This window comes from Opisthocomus hoazin, chromosome 7, assembly GCF_030867145.1.
Source record: "Opisthocomus hoazin isolate bOpiHoa1 chromosome 7, bOpiHoa1.hap1, whole genome shotgun sequence".
Taxonomy (NCBI): Eukaryota; Metazoa; Chordata; class Aves; order Opisthocomiformes; family Opisthocomidae; genus Opisthocomus; species Opisthocomus hoazin.
Window position 1 is genome coordinate 68879818 of NC_134420.1, and position 17483 is coordinate 68897300.

Below are 17483 nucleotides of genomic sequence, written 5' to 3' on the forward strand. Positions count from 1 at the left end.
TCAAACCTTAAAAAGGCCAGGAGTTTATTAGAAAATGCTTAAATACATGTAAGCAAACACTGTTAATGGAACATTAAGGGTGAAACATATAGCTTCCCAAGATAAAACAGCACAGCAATAATGATCTGTGATATATTAAGATCTGGTCGTATCTTCCATGTTTGCTTTAATATCAGACAGCTTGTCATATAACACTGTATGCATTTCATTAACTATGGGATGAGGTAATCCCATGAAAAAGTAAAAGTCACACACTGACTGATGGTTTTGCTGGGAGAGTCAACTATGGGAAGTTCTCGCATCATCAAACAGTGTGGACACCACGAGGAATTGATTTCTTTGACAAAGATGTAAAGAAGAAAGCACCTTGTTTTGCACAGGGAACAAGATTCAAATACGTTTTTGTTTCTATTTAAAATGTGTATTTCAATTCACTTCAGAGTCGGCCCTTCCAGTTACAGTCTTCCTGTCCCTGCACATCTTCCAGATTCACTGCATATTTGGAATTCCAGTCTCGCTCAAAAAGGTTTTTTAATCGCTCCTGGATAGGCAGTTGCCTGCTTTGCAGGTTGGTTGAATTCTGTTTGATAATTAGTCCCACGCCAGCTGTATTAGTGAAGTAATCTTCTGACCAATTGGAAGTCCCTATGCAATGGAAAAGTAGCTAATCAGAAAACATACATTTCCCAGTGTTCTCTTTAATCGCCACACATGTTAAGTCCACATTGCCTGTCTTTGCTGATTTGCTGTGCAACTGCAAATCTCATTAGAACGAACAGAGCAGCAAAAATCAGGTCACCTCCTTCTTATTCCAGACCTCAGGTTTTGGAAAGTCAGTATTAAAGGCAACCCTGAAGCTTCACAACCTTCTTATTCCTCACAGCCTGTGACAGAGATGCATGAATCTGTTCATTATAAGTATGGGAGCAGAGTGCAACATTTGGCTATACAGAGGGGTAAAAGCCCATATGTTTGATATGGGTTTCTGTGTTTAAAAAAAAAAAAATCCTTAATGGACTTAATTCTCTTGTTAAAGGAAAACAAGAGGAGAAACTGGACTCTTGATCAATAAATCCTCAGGAGCTCTTCTGAACTCAGCATGCAATGCTTGCTTTTAAACCAGGCAAAGCCTGGAATCCAGCTGTAGGCATTGCCTAGGGCGCTCTACTCCAAAGCCACCACCATTCAGAGAATCAGACACCAAGAAAAAATACACATTCCGTCACTTAGCACTTCTCCTGGTGTTTGCCTTAGCCGGAAAAATCTTCTTTAATTCCAGAAGGTGCTTAGGCATGAAAACAAATTATCTGTATATCTGTCTTCAGAAGACAACTAGGTAAGAAACAAGTTCTGTTAAAGGCAATTGGAGCTGCAAGTCCTCACCCCCTTGGAGGACTGGGCTGTTTGCAGGTTTGCATTGCTTGGAGGATGAGCTGACTGAAATGACAGAGCCCTTTCACATTCCCTGTTTCGAGGGATCCTAGTAGTAGAGTGAAAAGTAAACACCATCCTGACTTTCAGGAACTGAGCAGCAATTGACACTGCTGTTTTCTCATTTCCATTCCTAGAATTCTGTTCATCAAACAGTGCATGGAATTAATTCCTCCCAGCAATTTCTTTTTATTAAAGTGCAATAATGTTTTACACGAGAGCAGCAGCTATCACTGCATCATTCTAAGCACACAGTCTGTGAAATTCCTACTGTACCTGTCACAGGCTGTGCACTCACACTTGTCATGCTCTGTTCTTAATGGTTCACAATCACATGGAATCATCTCTTACTGAACTTGACCGACATTATTTTCTCTCCCTCACATCTCTTCTTCTTTACCCAGGGCAGACATTCTGATAAAACCATGTGCTTTGATAGGTTTGTCTGCTTTGGACGGCAAAATGAGGTCTTTTTTGATATTGTAGCCCATCCTATCTCAGTCTCAGTCCTATAGATCTGAAGACACTGTCAGTGTTTGGAATAATGGAATACATACCAATATAGGCTACTTTATCAGTGACCATATATTTGTTGTGATTCACTCTCCCATGAGGAATGTTTGTGTGATTCAGAACGGGAACAATGAAGAGTTTCTGGATGGAGAGAAAGGAAAAACATAAATAGAAATACCAGAGTGAGGAACAGATTGAATAATTGGACGACACAGATTTTCTATATTTTCAGAGAATAGAATAGTACAGAAAGAATGGAAGATAATATTCCACACACTGTTATTAAAAGTACCATAAAAGAGATTTTACTCTTATCCAAGAAAACTAACAAATAGTACTTCCACTACACATAAAATTGGATAAGCAATTGAGATCAGATAAGGATTATGTTAGCTTCACAATGTTCCATTAGTGGCACAGCTATTATCATTACAGGGCAGACAATTAAATGCAGTTTTAGGCAGCTGTTTAATAGATCTTCATTTACCACTGATTGCTGCTCTTATTTTGTGCTGGAATGGGCTGATCACAGACACGAGGGGAACTGCAGGCAACAATAATGCCTAACTTTTTGTGTTGACTCTTACTAAAATCCACATCTCTCTTCCTTTTTTTGGTTTTTTTAGTTTTTGGTAAAAAATATTCCTTCTTACTTCTTTGACTTCTCTCTGTCGTGGTAACTGCATCATGTTGGGAGCTTCCACACCATCCCCACTCCACCTGAAGCATTCCAGCCTAGTGCCTATGGCCTGTGTGTAACATTTAGTGTTGAAAATTGGGTCCATTTGTATAGGCAGTCAGCAGAGCTCTCAATTGTAAACAACTGATAGTAATTAGACCCATTTAAGATACTCCATACAGGAAGAGGTCTATGAGAAGAGTACTATCTTGCCACATAAACTGTTACTGTCATGGTGTTCAGCAAAAGCAACTGCCTGGATAATGTTGCAAGGGCTGCCGCCAGGCACATCCCTTGGTATCATTAGTAGTTTGCGATACCTGCTTCTTCAAAGATTATCTCTCAGGCCTTATTTTCTCAAGGACCTGAAGCAGTCACTGCACCAATGGACAATCTGCTTCTGTAAAACCTGACACTTGCACACGCAACTGGCAGCTTAGACTCAAAACTCAATGCGGGGCCCCTATCCTCATGCTGTCTTTCCAAAATCAAGTTTCTTATCATACCACATCAACGCTGATGTTGGCCTGTGGGTTGTTGAGAGCACGCAGGGACCTCAGATAATAGAGCATGGCTGGGTCAGAGTGGATCCAGCAGCTGACCAGAAGCCAGATTTGTACTCTGTGGTTGAAAGCTGCACGTCTCAGAGCATTGTCAATGGCTGGCCAGTATCTAGAGAAAAGTAGATGGGTGGAAAGGGGATATCTTTGAAACAGTTCGGTAGAAAGCTGTAACAGTAAAACTGAAAACACAAGTGATGCCATGCATAGATGAGATCTCTGATGTCTAGTAAGAAGAGCACTTGCATCTTCACTGGATGTGTAAATAAAATTTCTGCCTTCTACTCAGCCAGTTCTTTTCCCGGTGAGTGTTGAGACCTCCAGTCTCTGCCAAATCGGGTTGAAATTGATCAAAAAGTTTGAAGCTTCACAAAGTGCCAGTACACAGATACACACTCTGCATGGTGCCATCATGCTCATTTCCTTAGGAAACTACAAGTGACAACAGTAATTCCAATGTAAAGCCGGATCACACAGCACGAAGTGAAAAAGACAGTGCAGAGCCAGAGGAAAGCCTAAGAGCCATTTTGCAGAATGTGGTCATTTCAGGATCCTGGAGACTGTTTCTAGTGTCCGCAGAGGCTCTGTGCCATCGGCCAGTGTGGACAGGCTCTGTCCCTCCCCATCCCTCCTTGCCCTCTTTAGTATGCCATGTGCCCCAAGGTGCCAAACGCAGCTGTGCTCTCGGGGGCTGTCCATTTGCCTGACATTTGGGCTGGCAGTAGCTTAGGGAAAATTCTGTAGCATCCTTCACACCGCTACACGACACTAAGAGCTGGACAATGTACATCGCAGGACTAATAGCTCCAAATGCCCACATAGCATTTTAATTCTGTAGATTCAAACAAGTGCTGCACGGAGGAAGACAATCATCTTTAGCACAGATCAGAGGACCAATACAGAGGTAGGTCCGGCACTCGCTCACAGTCCCACGAGCAATGATGAATTAATTTGCCTAACTTATGCCTATTGGTCTTATGTACAAAAGCCTGAATTCTCAAATCCTCCCTCACACATCATCCTATCATGAGCAACAGACAGGCCATGTGCTTTCAGGCTCAGGCTGACTCATAGATCCTGAAAAACTCAGAAAAACGTGCTATTTAGAAATGCTGGTTTTGAACAGTTTCCATTTTTTAACTATATCAATTTCTAGTTGATTAACACTCAGGCACTAAGCAGCATTGTTCCCTCTGCCTCAGCTGCTGGAGGAACCTAACCTGAACTAATCAGCCTCAATTCATTGCACTACAGCTGGTTGCTGTGGAGATAGCCCGAGGCCCCTGCACTTTCCCTAGGCCTTTCAAACTCTTGTTTGCATCAGATTAGGCCCTAGATGTCAGAAATGGTGGATTACGGCTTCAGATGAAGAATGAGGAGTATTAACATACTCCTTCCTAGGGGAAAAAGGACTTTCTGTGAACCTACTCATAGCTAAAAGGAGGAGATGAGAAACCCAGAGATTCAACCATACGACATAGAAACCTAAAATCCTCTGTTTGATTTATAAAAAATATCCTCCAAGTAGAAGCTAGTCTTTAAGATGTTGTTCAAGGGCAGTAGAATTATCTGTGTCTGTCTATTATCCTACACTCTTCCTGCTAAAACACACACACACGCCCAGCTAAAGAACAGAGGCTTTATACAGTCATGCCACAGGACATGAAGCGTGATGTTATTCTGGCTAAATGGTAACATAGAGCTCACTCTGTTCTTTACAAGCCATGTTGTACATGATTATTTTGCTTGCACTTCTTTCTCAGATTATTTAGACGATTGGAAAATTCAGAAATATTATAAGCAGGTAATACTCAGAGCACTTGGTTGCATGCAGACATCCTAATTCAAGCATATCCAAGAGGATTTGGAGTCTTAGAGGTTGCCCCATGACTGACTAACTTCCTGTGTTACTCAGATTTGGGTGGATGTACAGAGTTTCCATAACTCTGCTGTGACCTTGGGCACCCCACTGGGACCATGGCAGTGGTCCACCACACACAATTTGGTCATTCCGGATCACCACCACCACCTTCTCTTTGAGAGCTGCTGCTGCATGCCCCCAGTGTGCTTCGGGAACTTGGATGTCCTTAGGTGGAACTATAAAAAAAGGAAAATATAAGCCCAGAAGTTTCTTTTAAAGTCTGTTTTAGCTATCATTGCAGAGGTCAGCAAGGACAGTTAAGAATCAGCCTTTAAACTATAGGTCAAGTACATCAAACAGGCATCAAAGCCAGAAGTCAAGAGCCTTCAGAAGTAAAGAACAGAAAGGGAGAAACAGGAGCAGAAGCGGGAGCAAAGCAATATTTTCTCTGAAAAGTCTGATGTCAGATAGATTTCTGCTATTCCCATTCCTCTCTCTATTTATGAAGATGCTCTGTTGTATTTGGAACGGAGCTGTACCGGACTGTCCCTAGCCTGGCACTTCACAGTTTTCTTGCTGTGTGAAAGGCACAGGAGGCTGCTCTGAAACACGAGCGACGCGCATGGGCAGTGTTGGATACCATCCTTCCTGTAGCATCAGCACATGCACAGTCCACGAGGCGGTCGTGAGTGCAGAGCAAAGCCTCAGTTCTCTCCAACCTGAATGTTTTCACTGCAGAAGGAGGGAAATAGTACTTTTTTCCTTTAATAGTGCAGTCAACTGATTTGCTCAGGATTAAAATTGTACCTTTCTGGATGAACAAAACGGCTGGTAGGGAAATATTCCATAACAGAAACATAGACAAATTTCTGTGCCTCGTTGATAATACTAATTATAGCAGAGAGGTCATGGGTGCGACCTCCTGGACAAAACGCGGGAGGAGAAGCCTGTAAAGAAGAAAACACACAGGTCAGTGATTTCATCCTTTTTCTATCAGGTTGTGATTCATTTATACTCAGAACTGTTTGGTTTTCACTGCAACAGCATGAAGCACTTGAGGTGGACCACTACCATTTCTCACGCCTGCCATGTCCTGATGGGTCAGGTACTTATTGGTATACTGAGCCCACAGCTGATTCAAGGAGATCTCCACCCCATCCTTGCCATACCACCTGATAGCTCAAGCTGGATCAACCCTTTTTCCTTGAGTAGTTTGAGGAAAAACCTATTGAATTAATTATTATCCAACTGGAGCACAAGTAACTGAGGACTGCTGAAGAAACTTTTCTGGCCAATGCTTAAAGATTATGGTCTATCTTGTTATTTTTAAATATACTTACAGAAAAATAGGCTTTTGTCAGGATTCCATTAAGTTCTACTTTCAGAGGCCGATACTTGTTAATGTGGGTGGAATAATTAAGAGGCCAAGGGAACGGAATGGTTGCATTATCATGTCCAAGATCCCAGTAAGTGCTGAAAGTTTTCCAGAGGTCTTTGGCTAAGCAGCTGCAGTTGTGTATCACAGCACCAAACTCTTTCACCTGCAAAGAGAGCAAGCTCTGTCACAGCCCCAGAGAGAGACACCTCCAGGGCTTTCGTTGTCATTTCTCCCACTCAGTCAACATTTTACATCATTATGATTTTTCGCCGTTATGTGCTAGGATGTGAAGATTTTTGAATATGCAGCAGCAGAGCTTACCTGAGACAAAGATCTCCAGTCCATATTTGCACTACCAATATATATGTGTTTCATGTCCACAATCCAGAATTTGCTATGCAGCACTCCTCCTGTCAAATGTCCAAAATTTATCTTTTTCACATGAGCCCCTAGAGAAAGATGGGGAGGGGAAAAAAGAGTTTAATAACAGCATGGAGATGGTAATCTATACTGCTCCCCTGACAGCCAGAGCATGTCTGGATGTCCAATACTTGCAGCCAGTAAGAACTATGAAAATCCACAAGCACGCGTTCCTGGGAAGACAGAACTTGCAAAAATATACTAAACGTGAACTTTCAGAAAAATCCTTAAGGGCATGACAATATACACAGAAATCACAAACTAGTGAACAGGCAGTGCTTGTCCTGTGAACCCATGTAAGCACCGTGCCAGAATAGGCCTTGGAGACCAGTTTCTCCCAGATGCCTTTTTGCAACACTGAAGCTCTGAGTGCATCACTGAAGTGAGATAATTACCTTTTTCCGCTAAAAGCTCGAGGTCAGATGAATTTGTAACCAAAGTTGGTATACTTGCTGCAACATACAAAGAGACATTCTCTGCAAGTAATCTCTCAAACCTCTTCAGAATATCTTCACCCTGCATGGTACGTTGTTTGTTAAGTTTTATATTTTGTTATAGAGCATTTAGTAATATATGCAAGCTCAGGGTTACTAACAGATTCTTCTTTTGAAGAACCCCAACACAAGGAAGGTCAGAAATCTCACCTATTTCTGAAGTGTTTCAGGTAGAGAAAAAAGGAAACAAAGATTCTGATCCAATGTATGAATCAAAGTTATTTTCTATCATTTAATGCTATTAGATATAAGGCTTAAAAGTACAACCACAAACATCCCAGACTTCAAAGGTGAACGCCTCGATGAAGGCCAACTGTTGGATGTTGATGCTCAACAGACATACTGTGTCATTTCTCCCTGAAGATAAAAGTAACAGAGACTGTCCTACCCTGAGCTGTCCCTTTAGCAGAGACAGGGCTCAGCCTTCCATCTGCCACTTTCACTTCTTCTCATGTGGAGGAAATGAGTCAGCTTGCAGCACCAGACCCGCCTGGTGAGGAGGACAAGGAGAGCAGTCCCGGACAGCCATGAAGGCAATGAGGAAGGTGTGCCAGGAGGGAGGCAGGGGCTCTGCCTGCAGCAATAAACAGGCCAGCATCTGGTCCGTCAGCAAACAACACAATTCCTGACACATCACTAAACTCTGTACATGCCTGAAATAGGGTGGTCTTGTCCCTTCTGCTTTTCATAAAGGTCCCCAGACCATGTTGTCCCCCAGACCCTGCTCGGGATTGCCTGGAAAGTTGGCAGCTGCCAGAGGCCAAAAGAGTGCTAAGGGACAATTACACATAACAGATTGTCACTAGGTGAGCCTGTGCCGTGGCCTCTGTGCTTTACTTTTGGTGGTGGAGCTGGAGAGGCTCCAGGGGAAGGCTGGGTATGGAGGGTGCCCATGAGGACAGCCTTGCAAAGGAGAGTGAATGTCCTCAGCTGCTGTCGTCTGACGGCCTGGTTCAGGGACACCTGCAAAATGGGCGAATGCAGATGCTGTGTCTGTGCATGGGGGAGAAGTAGCCTCTCACACAGTCAAACATCCAGTAGACTTTGCTTTGCAACTCTTCCAGCTAGCTGGTGGGAATCGGCATGTTCACTTGCGTACGTGGGATCCTGCAGGCTCTTCCACCGTGCTACTGGCTGCCCCTACCACAGCTGACCTTCTGCAGACTAAGCAAGCACGGTTTGAGACTGACCTCTGGGATGCTCTTAAAACACAGCACAGAAATATTCAGAGGCACGGATAGAGCCCAGATGGAGTCTAGCTTGGCTGGAGGAGGAAATCTGTGTGCTGCTTCAGACCAGCATGGAAAATCTTTCTGGGTTTGCAGGAAGAATCATACAATGTCTCTGGGAGACAGACCACAGTCAGTTTGCCATCTGCCACGTGTGTGTGAGACATACAGCCATAGATGTGCTTGTCATTGATTTTCTCCTACCTGCTTAGAAGATGAATCATTGACATTGATATCCTTCCCAGTAAGAGACCAGTAGTATGAGGCCACATGAAGTTTTTCCTGGGCTATATCAAGGAGTCTCATCCAGGCTTGGTACAAGGGTCTGGCTGCAGTGCTATTTATCTCAAAAGGTAGGTCATAAGGAACGTTTTCCACAAGTTCAAAGCTGCAAAGGCAATTGTATATCATGAAGCAAGCAGTTGTGACCTAAGCAGGAAACCAAGCACTTGTGAGGCCTCACAGTTGGCCATTTTGAGTGTCAACCTCAAAAGCAAACAAGCTGAGCTGGACAAACAAATTGGGAGTACTCTGTATCCCCAGTTTTTTATAGCCAGTTCTATATATACATTGTCCTCCCAAATCCAGCAAAATGGCTTCCCAGCAGCTGTTCTGAGCTTTGAATCTTAACATCCTAAAGACAAGGAGAAAGATAACCTCCTGGGGCTGGGAGTCGCTTTGGTACCCTCTCCACCCTCTGTCCCCTCCAGCCCCTGAAAGAGGGTGAGTGGAGCAGAGGCTGCACTGCCCACTGGTCGTTCTTCTGCCTCCTGCCATGGCCACGAAGGGAGGATGGATGGAGGTGGTGGAGCCCCTACAGAGCCGTGCTGAGCTTACAAGCACAGGACCAGTAGTGGAGCTGCAATGCTGCCCCTATCTCCCCTCATTATGGGCAACTACTGATGGTCCAGTTCCTAAGCAACACCCTCACTTTTCCCAGATTAGTGGTACTTTATCACTTATTATACAATGGGAAGACAACAGAAGTCATGCTGATATTGTTAGCATTGTAACTGTTTCTCCACCTGGTGATTACTTCTCCATGTGCCATTGCGCATGGCTTACCTGCAGGAATCATTACATCTATTGGTGTCCTCCTCAATTACTGTGGTTCCCGGGAGATCTCCATAGAGTCCTTCTTCCTCCTCCACCTCTTTGTAAATGCTCACAACTGCTTCTTCTCCCTTAGGATCAGCTATGCTGCCCACTCTCACAAAGTAAACAGCCGTCAGGACAACAAGGCCAAGTATAAAAATTGCCCCTAAGGTTTCAAACTAGAACAGAATCCAAAGAAGAGAAAATTTAAGCGATCACCAAGTCACTGGTACACCAGCTAATGGATGACTACCTGTCACGTGTGAGTAAACCACAACCACTGAACAGCAGCTCTGCTTGCAGCTACTGACAGACTGAATTCTTCAACACATCACTGAAAGTGAGGACCACGTGCTATGCAGGGTTTGGTTTACAGGAGGACCATGATTTTAGTCTTGTTTTAATTTTTCCTGTGCCAATATATCAAACCCCTCTTTCTTCCAAAACTTTATGACTAGTTTGACATTGATTAGTTTTAGTTTAGCACAAGACAAACAAGTGTGCAACAAAATTCCTGCCAAGATCAAAACAAGGAAATCCCTAACACAGGATTAGCTGTGGGATCAAGCCCAGCACTACCATAAAGAGGAAGCTAATGAAGTCAAGGGGGGAAAAACAGGTCTGAATATGTCCGAAGCAGAAGGACATTTTGTGATTTCTGAACATGTTCTGGTTTTGCCTTTTAACTTAAACCCCACTTAAGTGAAACTACACAAATCTCCTTTATCTGTATGGCGAGCGAATAGTATTTTCTTGTCATTCTGGCATGGTGAGTTGGCTTCCTTTCCCTTTTTCTGTACTTCCTTTTTTTTTTCCTGAACAACCATGAAAAAAAACCCCAGCCTGGCCACCTGGTATATCCAGATCTGGAGTCCAGCCAGTCAATGGTGTGACATAGAGCACCAGGCTCTATATGTTGCTCTCCTTCTTAAGAGGAAAAGACAGCCACCGGCGCAGATCCATCTCCCCCCAACAATTATCACGCCTGGCTCCTGACGGCAGTTTGTGGGAGCTGGGACCATCCCCCACCCTGCGATAGGCAATGGGCACTTCAGAGTCGAGCTTTTGAACATCCAGGCGGGAGAGCCAAGTCTGGGAGTGCGTGTGAGGCTGTAGCTATAAATGTGAGCTCCCAAAAGGGTACATATGAAAACTGCACAGAAACCAGCTGCCTCTGAAAGTATCTATTTCAGTTTCTATACAGATGAAGTTTCTTACTTTTCATTTTCTCTGCTTTTCTCAAGACCTGCAGTGCTGCTGTCTATTTCAGGCAATGATTTGAGTGATAAAAACATTTTTAAACTGGTTGTCTACCTAAATTTTTGCCCTCTGGCTTGTTCTCCCTCTCATTCACGGCAAAATAATCCCACCAATTTTTAACAGTCCTGCATTTCATCCTGTGAACACGTTGGCAGGACTTCAACATTGCACAGGTTTTAGAAGACATTTGTAAGGTGAGAGTTCTATTTTGAAGTCATATTTTAGCTGGCACCATGCTGCACACTGTGATGTCCAGGGGCTCTAAGCATGTTCAATAAATAAATAAATGCTCTGCTAATCATGGAAGTGAAGCTATTTGTATGAGCAGGATTTACTGTCCTGAGCCAGGGCTGCAGGATTAGGCTGCAGCCTACTCCCTCTCGGCAAGGTTTGATCAGCCTACTGGATAAATCGATGAGGGTTTTGTCACTCACTTGTTTACAGATAGGATCGAAACCTACATGGGTTTATAAAACAGGCAATAAAGTCATTCTTGATCTGTTATTTCTTTTCAGAAATGTCAGTGTAATCTCAGATCTGGTAAGCAAATGTAGCATATCCCAATAATTACCGTTTTGACGTCTTTTTGATTGTTCACGCTTAATTTCATGTTGGAAGACTCATTAAACATGAGGGAAGTGTTCAACACTTTTTTCACAATCTGCAAAACAGAAATGTATGCAAGGGGAAAAATAAAGCTTTATGGCAACATTTATACAAAGCCAGTTCCAGACTAGCGATGCAGGTTACTGCCGTTGCTTTACACAATGCTCTGAGATTTAAGTACGGATCTGTGCAACATCCACACAGTGTTATGGGTCTTGAGTGACATTAACAGACTGCAAAGTGAGAGAGACAGGTCCCTGCAGTTTTTTCCTGGTGCTGTCTACACACAGAAATCACTGCAGTAATTAATGTGTAAACAACTGCATCGCTGCCTCTTCAAGTTATCCCCCAACACCCACTTATGTCCTGTTGCAGGCTAACATGTTTGCCAACAGGCAATAATTGAGCGCAGAAGCCATGGGTGATAGTGTAGAGCATCAATGTCATCCTGTGGGTGACTCTTAGGCTTCTGCTCTCTTCCTATGCGCAGGAGTCGTCTTCAAGGCTGGTGTCTCTGCCGGAAAGGACTCTGTTAAGGGGACATGGACCAGGCTGAAATCTAAACTCCTCTTCTCCCCTGTTGCACCATGTCCCTGGGAAGTAAGTTCACTTCTTTTGCTCCTCAGACAGTATTGCTCCAATGTTGTGTTATCACTAGCAGAGGCAACTACAAGAGCAAATACCAAAATATGCCCCAACTCACAGCAGATGGTAGGGGAGGGGTAGTTGGCCGCTTGCCCATTCTGCCTTCTCAGAAGTTCAAACCGAAAGCTTCACACATGGCCCACACATGGGCCGTGAATCATCCCTGTGCTGGCAGAGGTGAATTTACCCCGTAGGAGTCAGCTGTTGGTTTTCATGCTCAGAAGCAAGAAGCACATCCTGAGGTACGGTGCATTTCAAAAAGCGCTGACAGATGATATCACCACCTGTCCAGTCCCCAGACTGCTGCTTCGCATCCCCGAGCCACCGGCTGTTCGTAGCCTGGAGGACGAACGTGCTGTAATGGTATCAGATACGCAACTGCTCTGTGGGTGGCCACAAGAACAATTTTTAAGTAGGAAGGATCCCGCCAGGCTTGTCCCATCCATCTTGCCATGTGTTCATAGCTATTATCACCTGAGCTGAATGGGCTCATGGTGTCACAGAATCACAGAATGGTCAGGGTTGGAAGGGACCTCTGTGGGTCATCTAGTCCAACCCCCTGCCGAAGCAGGGTCACCCAGAGCAGGCTGCACAGGACCTTGTCCAGGCGGGTCTTGAATATCTCCACAGAAGGAGACTCCACAACCTCCCTGGGCAGCCTGTTCCAGTGCTCCGTCAGCTCAGAGGGAAGAGGTGTCTGCCCTCCCACAACTGTAAGGCAGCATGGCCGTACACGTCCATGCTGCATCCAGCTCCCACCCACTCCCCCCTTTCTGTAGGGATGCTGTGACCACATGGAGCAGGTAGGAGCAGGACACAGCATGGACATAGCCCAAAGACTTCACGTGGGACCCGACTCACCAGAACTAGCGGGGCTGAAGCAGACAGGTGGAGGATGTCTCGGCAGACAAGGGAGGCGGATCTGAAACAGTGGCTTGGGAAATGCAGAGAGGGAGGTGAAAAGAGAGGACCCAAGGTAAAGAAACAAACAAAGGAGAATGAGAAAGATGGAGGGGGAAGAAAACAAATGAACAGTCGTGCTTCAAAGTGTGCTAGAGCTGTAGAGACGAAAGCTCAGTTTCTGTTTCAGGGTCTGCTTGTTATTATCAGCTGTAATCACCACAGCAGTGCCTGCTTGCCAAAGCAACTTTACTCAGAGTTCTTGCTGGTGCTTCCTTTTGCTGCCCCCAGATCCAGAAGTAAGCTCTCACACAAGGAACAGCTATAAATGACAGTAGGTAAACACCCGTGCTCCCAGCGCTAGGGAAACTGAGCTGCTGCCAGCAGCTGAAGACAGCTGGCTGTTCCCTGGTGGATGTCAGGTCCCCAGGCCCCTGAAGCCCCAGTTCACGCTTTAAGCACAGTGCAAAGACACGGCATCCCACCCCGCAGAGCTTACGGCCCACGCAGGGAGGGGGGCTGTCACACACTGTGCAGAGAAAGCTGTGTGACAGCAATGCACACCATTGCCCCAGAGGGAAAGCGGCCGAGTGCCAACCCTGAAAACTTAGTGGGACGAAGAAGAGAGAGCAAGACAGAAGATGCTGAGGAGTTTGGTAGGAAATGGAGCCAATGGGGTTTTCAAAGGAGGAGGAGAAGGAATTGAAAGCCAGCAGCAGCAGCCCTTCGGCCGGGGCCAAGAGTGTGCAGTGGGGTCGCAGGTCGTGCCCCACGGCTCGCTGCCCCAGCCAGTGTGGCTACCTGGCGCCAAGCAGACCCCTCCTGGCTCTCACCACCGAACCAGAGCCTGAGAGGTGTCCGCTCGCCCCTCCACCCCCCCTAGCCGGACGGCTCCCCACGATACGTTCGGTGACGCAGGCAGTGTCTCGGTGAGGAGCTGTGGCCGTTGGTGCACTTAGAGCCCCGTGATGGCTTCGGAAGGAGGGAGCTTGTGAGAAACAACTTGTTTCAGTTCTCTTTTTCACCAACAGTTAGAAAATGGCTTCAAAAAGTGGCATTTCTTTCAAAATATGAGAGCAAGCAGACCTCATCTGTGCCATAATAGAGTCATCTACCATTTGATTCAAAGTCCTTCTTGGTATCTTTGACCATTGATGGGTTAGATTCCCAGCTGCTACTCAGAAGTCACAAAAACTGCACTAAAATATGCAGTTTAATTTTCAAGAAAGAAAACATCACAGACTCCAACAGAATTCTGAAGAACAGAATGGTAGCTGGTCAGTAATTAACTATGGCTCCCTCGAAGCTTTCAGGGCTTTACTATCTGCCAGTTTCAATGACTAAAGTTCATCCAAGAGCAATAAAAACAAGCACAACTTAGCGTTGCTTCACAGGCTGGAAGACAAGCTAATACCACAGTCTGCTGAGTACACATGGGAAACTGTTGTTTATAACATTCAGACTGCTCTCTCCCTGCCCCCAGAATAACTTTTAGTAATTCTTTTCTCCATCAGCACAAAACTGTTTCAGATTTTGGATTTCAAACACAAGGATGAAACTTTTCAGCATACAAAACCCTCCCTGGAAGCTGATTGAAGTTCCTCAGATGAACCAAGCGCATTCATCTCTCCATGACCACCCCCAGCACTCTCAAGACAATGGCAATGTACCTACCATCCTGGAAGACCTCCTGCTGTGTGGATGTCCTCCTGTAGTCTGATGTTACTCCCAATTCTACTTACAAGAGGCAGCACAGTTGCTTTTCACCAGCAGATTTGTTTCGGGTTCTTCTGGTTTTTTTCCTCCTCCCGCTGCAGATCACTTCCTCTTCAACACTGAGTTTCACAACACGCGCTGACAGAGTCCCAAGTTATCATCTAGTTGTTGCTACCCAGTTCTTAGACTCCATGTCCTGATCTTCACCTGTTTGGCATAACTTTCTGCAGTGCCTGACCCGGCTCAAGTTCTGCAGAACGGCAAAGTTCCCACTGCCCTCAGCGGTGTACGGTTGGAGCCTAGATCAGCACTAGAAGACACCAGCTGAAAGGACTGCTCCGCTTCGGTGCAGATTGCATCCTAGACACAGAGGTATTCTCACTGCTTAACCCACCAGAAGCTTCATTATAAACAGACAAACAAACCCTCCAAAACCACCTCTCTACCCAGTTCCTCTTGCAAGCACTCTCCTGTCCAGTCGTCCTTGGACAAGCATAAGGGAGCAAACTAGCTCCTTTGAAATCATACAGCTTTTGTCTTAAACAAACGGCATCGGGTATTTGCAGCGACATTGATGAGGGAGAAGGTTACATGCAATGTTGAGTTTGAGGCAGCTTCTAAGAAATGACTTCTTCTGTAAAACTCCAAAGGCCTCACCTCAGTCGAGTGAACTCCATACGGCGATGCTGCTGTGTCCCAACCCTGTTGAACCGAAGGATGCAATTCCCTAGTTCAGTACCTGAGGAAGGCTGCTGGAGGGGCAAAAAGCCAACGGAGTGACAACTGAGAGCCAAACAGGATCATGAGGCTTTATCACACCTTGTATTAAGCTGCTGAAGATGGAAAAGCCAAGAGGAGCCAGAGGATAGGTCAGGTACGGCAGAAAGGGGCCTTTCTGTGGGAAGCTGAAGGTGTCGTGAATCCTCTGCTTCCCCTGGGGTCAAAGCACAAGCAGTAACTCAAAGAAGGCCAAAAGGTAGAGAAAAGAAGATGGTGGAGCACACAGGACACCTGTCTGACCAGCCAGCCCTCTCCTGCATTTCCTGCTGCACGAAGACCACCTCTCACTGGGGCCATCCCAGATCTCTGTTAAAACAGGGCTTAAAACCAAGGCAAACGCTGACACCATCCCTTTAGACTCAGGTTAGCAGAGAGCTGAAGGATCCTGCTTGGACAAGGCTTCATCTGCAGCCAGGGAAAAGAGGCAGTTCCAGCGAGCCACCATGCTGAAGGTCCACATGGCCTCTGGAGAGGGTCCCTGTCCCCCCGCTGACTTCAGCAGCTGAGCATCCAAGCCGAGTGTTTCAGCTAAGCGCCTTGCGAGTTGGGGTCAGCGTGTGCTGCACCCGCCAGCAAGCGCAGCTGCGAGCCCCCCTGCTCTGCTCCTCCGCGGGGCTGAAACCCCAGCACCAGCTACGCCAACAGAGAAAACCAGGGCTCCCACTGACTTCAGCGAGGCCAGGATCAAGCACCAGCACGTCCGCATGAAGTTCAGGATTTATCATTAGCTGCTCCAATATCACCAGTTTAGTTTAAACTGGGAGAGGCTGGGTTGTATCAGGAGGAAAGGCAGCTTCCAGAAAATGGAATTGTATTTCTCCTCCTCCTTGGCAGCATTCTAACCACTTACAGCTCTGATTAATCTCATCGTCCTCCTCCTCCTCTCCAGCTTGCAAAGGCTTGATTTCCTTCTGCTTATCTGTGATATCACATACCAGCCCAAGATCAGCTACGCACTTCTGATCTCACTAGCAGTGGTGTAGCAAGCAGGTTTCTAGGGAGAATATGGTTTATTTGATCAACTCAAGCAATTGGAGGGAGGAAAGAAAGAAAGACTGGCAAATTTCAGGGCAAAAAAGCAACCTTTTTTATTCCTCCCACAGAATCACAGAATGTTCGGGGTTGGAAGGGACCTCGGTGGGTCACCCAGTTCAACCCTCCTGCCGAGGCAGGGTCACCTACAGCAGGCTGAACAGGACCTTGTCCAGGTGGGGCTTGAATATCTCCAGAGAAGGAGACTCCACAGCCTCCCTGGGCAGCCTGTTCCAGGGCTCCGTCACCCTCAGAGTGAAGAAGCTCTTCCTCGTGTTCAGACGGAACTTCCTATGCTTCAGGAAGTTCCCCTTCTCTCAGACCAGGCTCCTTCTACCAGCTGCTCCGGTTGGCTTGCCACCTTCCCACACACGGAGTAAACACATCTCTCACCGCGCAGTTGGATGCCAGGCTGCAGTTAACGTACTCCTTCTGAAAAGCATGCTTGGACTCCAGTTTCTTACAAGGGTGCATAGAAAGATGCAGTGAAAGATCTTTTAATGCCTATGTGGGAGGTTCACCAAGCACAAAGTGCCAGTGTAACACGCTTTCTTCTCCGAGAGCTAATAATAGATGAAAACGTCGCTACCGCTGCAGAGATTACTACAAAACTACGCTTTCTGCTTCACGAGGGCTTGGCGGCTGGGCTCCGAACGCCAACAGTCAACAGAAGGATGGGAGGCAGGAACAGTCAGGGTCCTCACACTTGGAAAGAAAAATGCCTTATTTATACTTTGTGCCAAAAGATTGTATGCGCAACTAAGCTGGGGGGTGGAGGGGAAGTCATTTCAGGCCAAGAACTGGAAAGTCATTCAGACAAGCAGCCCAGAGAAAATTTCAAAGTCTAAATAAAATTGTGATTTTTTTTTTTTGATATGGAAATA

General features: G+C 45.8%; 1 protein-coding gene across 1 annotated transcript; it reads right to left on the reverse strand.

Annotated features, from left to right (window-relative positions):
• Positions 1-15513, reverse strand: PLD4 (phospholipase D family member 4). The gene is made up of 11 exons (XM_009944456.2): positions 14746-15513; positions 11492-11581; positions 9631-9839; positions 8770-8953; positions 7238-7358; positions 6744-6871; positions 6385-6585; positions 5852-5991; positions 3130-3295; positions 1989-2085; positions 1-645 (listed from the first exon to the last, which is right to left on the reverse strand). The coding sequence occupies exons 1-11, from the start codon at positions 14746-14748 to the stop codon at positions 437-439; spliced, it is 1548 nt and encodes a 515-aa protein (XP_009942758.2). The 5' UTR covers positions 14749-15513; the 3' UTR covers positions 1-436.
• Positions 15514-17483: the final 1970 nt, after the last annotated feature.